The sequence below is a fragment of the Eucalyptus grandis genome, chromosome 10 (genome assembly GCF_016545825.1).
Source record: "Eucalyptus grandis isolate ANBG69807.140 chromosome 10, ASM1654582v1, whole genome shotgun sequence".
NCBI classification, from domain to species: domain Eukaryota; kingdom Viridiplantae; phylum Streptophyta; class Magnoliopsida; order Myrtales; family Myrtaceae; genus Eucalyptus; species Eucalyptus grandis.
Window position 1 is genome coordinate 30323369 of NC_052621.1, and position 4047 is coordinate 30327415.

The following is a 4047-nucleotide window of genomic DNA, read 5'->3' on the forward strand; positions in this document are numbered from 1 at the left end:
AATTGCCTAACGTAACAAAATATAGAGTTAGAATAAGAAAAAATGAATAATATTGACAATCCATTAATAAAAACAATAGTATTAATCAACATATATATGCAAAGTCAACCACATAAAGCGAACGCCAATTAGAAACAATTCTTACATTAAAAACATTAATATAAATTAGGTCCATACATAATTTAAATAGAGTTCACATATAAAAATAAAATAGCATATTCAAGAATTCAAATAAGAAACTATAACAATATCTTAGTTATGATTAAGTTCTTCCATCTCAAACTTGAGATACTTCACCCTCAGAGCATCGGTACTCAAGCTCATGAAGACCACGCCTATTGTCCACCCTGTCCTTAAAATGTTTAATTGCAAAAAAGTATAACTTTTCATCTTGCACAATCTCCGATATGGCATCCAACATAGATATGAGGTCCTTGTAAGGACCGAATTCCTCATATGCTCGAGAGGCAACAACATCAGCACTCCTATTAGCACTCCTACTTTCAACTGCAGAACAAAGCCTGTTAATTTGGCTTCCAAGCAATTGTGCCGGGCTCAAATTCTTGGCTTTCTTTCCTCGAGTTTCCCTCGTTGAAGTTTGTGCTACTCTTTTACGAGCCTGAGTTTGAATTGGTTCATCAATATTTTTACCCACATCACATTCTAGATTATCATCAGTAGATCCTATCGCATCATCAATATTGGGTTGTGTGGCATCAACATTCTCATCAACACATAAACCTTGTGCAGGATTCCAAGTGATTCCTCCAGTAGCAACCGTATCCCTGAACATTCTATCTAGCAACACTTCAAGATCAGGAGGTATGCCTTTCATCCTAAAAACCTTAACCTTAGGATTGGCCTGTTATAAAAAAAACGTTTTGAGTAAGTTGTATATAATAGAAAATAAGAACTTAATCGAAAAGTAAAAGAACAAATGATAAACACTTGGATTTTGCTCTCCCACCATTCATCACTCGCATCGATGGTTTTCTTCCTTGGATCCCATCCTAATCCCGTTTCACTATAAACCAATGTCCTCCATCTTTTCCATTCTTCCTTAAGATTATCCCACTTACTTTTCATTTTAGTTTTATCGTACTTTTTACCCCTCAACTCCTCGAACTTATTAATTATAATAGTCCATCCATCTCTCTTGTTGGTTGCTGGACGATTACCCTTATTGATTTGTTCAACACACAACTTACAAAATGTTTCCACGTCTTCAGCTGTCCAATATGCATTTTCTTTTGTTGAACTCGCCATCTTTCAACAATATGAGCGTGAACATATTTGAGAGATATATAATAAAGAAAAAAGACAACAACTGAATTAGAGCCAAATAAATGCGAACTAGTAAAGAACAAATCAATGTTATATTGTATTAGGTATCGGCCCAAAAAACAAGAAAAAAAAACCAACAACATATCAGTTTAGGGCTGTACAAGATACAAGGTGGTGGTTTTTCCACTATAGAGGGAGAGGATCCACCAAAAAAAAGGGAAAAAGTAACATTTGGATGTAGAGATAAGATCAAGAAACAGCTTCACATCTCTTCACACCAGAAAAATATTAACCAAGCCCCAACATTAGAATTTTCTACAACCCTAGACTAATATTAGAATTTAGAATGGGCTCAAAATAACCTATCAACCACCAAACTCCCATCAAATTCAGAATTTTGTACACTGAAAATGCAGTTAAACTGACTGGAAGACAATTTAGTTCGATGGGCAACGTGGATTAAGAAAATCTAACTGGAAAGAAGCAAGCACCAGCGTGAGCGTGACAGGAGAGCTTGAGGGCAGCGAGCGTGACAAGAGAGCTTGAGGGCAGTGAGCGTGAAGGAGTGACGCGAGGAAGAGACCTCAAACCCCTGCACATACAATAAAGCACTCAATCCTGAGAAGTACTTTTTTTCACAAGCAACAACCATGCAAATGTGCATTTGTATGTTAGTGAAGAAACAAAATTTTAGGTGACATCTGCTGATTGATTACCGTCCTCCAACAATTATCAAAGATTGGCATGTTTTCCATGCTCTTGGACAGACTTTTTCATGAGATTATTTAACTCCCTGATGTGAATTTTGAATTCAAATTCTGCTTCATGATTTCATGAACTGATAGTTACTCTTTTTGTCGAATTTGTTATTATAAGGTAATCTGTACATCAAATTAATGGCCATCCACAAAAAGAAGAAAAAAAAAAAAATCTCTTTTATTTATAATCTCAATTCCTTATTCTGATTAGAAATTGCCCTTTCAAATGGCAACATCAGCTATGTAGTGAGCCTTCACAAGTCTAGAGTTGTTCTTATTTTCTTGGTTGCATAAAAGTAGTCTTATAGATGCTGAATTGCTATTCAAAAGCCAGATATCCTCTACCAGTGTACTTATTTAGGAAGAATCTCTTTATGAGCTTTGAACGATAGAATCACTTTCCAAACCAAAGCAATAACATTAGCAGCAAGGACTTGAAATTATATTCGTAAAATAAAATCTGAGATACATTCAATAAGCAAACTTATGGAAATAGATAAGAACTCTGGTTTCCATCCATTCCCTTTAGCTAATATCATCCAGACATCACCGGCTATTCATGAAATCTATTGAAACTTGAGAATCAGAGTGCTAATTTTTATGCAGGATAGACCAATTTAGAGCAATTACTTTCTGTCGGTGAAGATAAAGGAGCTTATCAGTTTGAACGTGGAGAGCAGGACCTCATCTTGTCCTTACTTCCCAATATCATAAAAGATTTTGTTATATATAAACACCACCATAGACAAATTTATAGTCACAAACTATAAAATGGAGCACATTAAATACTGTGTTTCTGTTTCAATATTCCAATTCCAGATTCCCTGTGAGTCTAGATGCTAATTGATTCATATATGTGGCACATAAATTTCATCTTTCCTGCCAAAAATATGTTACTTTCTTCATCCCCAAATAATTTTACAGACAAACTTACAACTAACAAGAATCTTTTCACTCTTACTGGAGAAAATTAATGAATTCTAAATAAGTCTGTTTGGTTCAGCCGATGGAGGGGACCAAGCAAAGCCGGTTTGGTTCAGCCCGCCCCGAACAAGCAACGAAAGGTTCGGACTGAACTAAGTGTGAAAGCGAACAAAATCACAGTTGGCGATTGAACAAAACACAAAGGTGAACCGAAGCCAACCTGAGGCCGTGGTACCGTAAGGCGGCGGCACTTAGGAAATCTTACCTGGAGAGGCGAGTGCGAGAGCAGAACGGCGAGGGACGACGGTGGAATCTTCAATGGTGACCACGAATCGGACGAACGAGCGATGGAATCGAAACTTCCAAGCTTACCCAATTGCCTTGTTACGAGCGCGACGCGAGCACGAGAGCAGAACGGCAGGAGGCGATCTTCAAGCGTGAGAGCAAAGCAACGAGAGGCAATCTTCAAGGTTGGGATGGTTGATCTCGGATGGAAACGGTGAGGGACAACTGAGAGAGACGTGTGAGAGTGCAGAGGAGAGGATTTGCGTGAGAGTGTGGCGTGAGAGTGCAGAGGAGAGGAGTCGTGAGAGTACAGAGGAGAGGAGGCGTGAGTGTGCGGCGTGAGAATGCAGAGGAGAGGAGTCGTGAGAGGCTTTTAGGGTTTTCTTTAGAAAAGGGCAAAAACGGATTTTAGTTAATAAACGAGGGTAAAATTGGAAAACCGACATATTTTCATTAAACAAAGCCCCAGCATTCCGAAAATGCTAATTTCAAATGCACCTTGGACCCTCCATTCCCCTAAAGCCCCTTCAAGCCCCTTGGAGATGCAATTGCATCTCCCCAAAGTCCCCCAAATATTGAACCAAACACCACCCACTTTTGCCCAAACCCCTTTAGAGGCTAAAAGACATAGATTGAGAATCAAAGTCTAACTCGAGACACGAGACTCGAATCTAATGAGGAAATCGAGGTAAACCATTCAGAAATTCCTACTAAAGTTCTTAAGTATATAAATAAGCTTTGCTTAAATCTCAAATATTCTTTTAAAATGATCTCCGAACTAAAAATGAGAATTCAT

The 4047-nt window shown here is 38.1% G+C and overlaps 1 protein-coding gene across 1 annotated transcript; it reads right to left on the reverse strand.

Moving 5' to 3' along the window:
• Window positions 1-277: 277 nt before the first annotated feature.
• Window positions 278-1266, reverse strand: LOC108955607 (L10-interacting MYB domain-containing protein-like). The gene is made up of 2 exons (XM_018863642.2): window positions 949-1266; window positions 278-862 (listed from the first exon to the last, which is right to left on the reverse strand). The coding sequence occupies exons 1-2, from the start codon at window positions 1264-1266 to the stop codon at window positions 278-280; spliced, it is 903 nt and encodes a 300-aa protein (XP_018719187.2).
• Window positions 1267-4047: the final 2781 nt, after the last annotated feature.

Excerpts from the sequence above, each read along its gene's own strand:
- LOC108955607 (XM_018863642.2), bottom strand. The coding sequence starts at position 1,266 with ATGGCGAGTTCAACAAAAGAAAATGCATATTGGACAGCTGAAGACGTG. Across the intron at positions 863-948 it reads GGTGGGAGAGCAAAATCCAA|GCCAATCCTAAGGTTAAGGT; the intron begins GTGTTTATCATT and ends TTTTTATAACAG.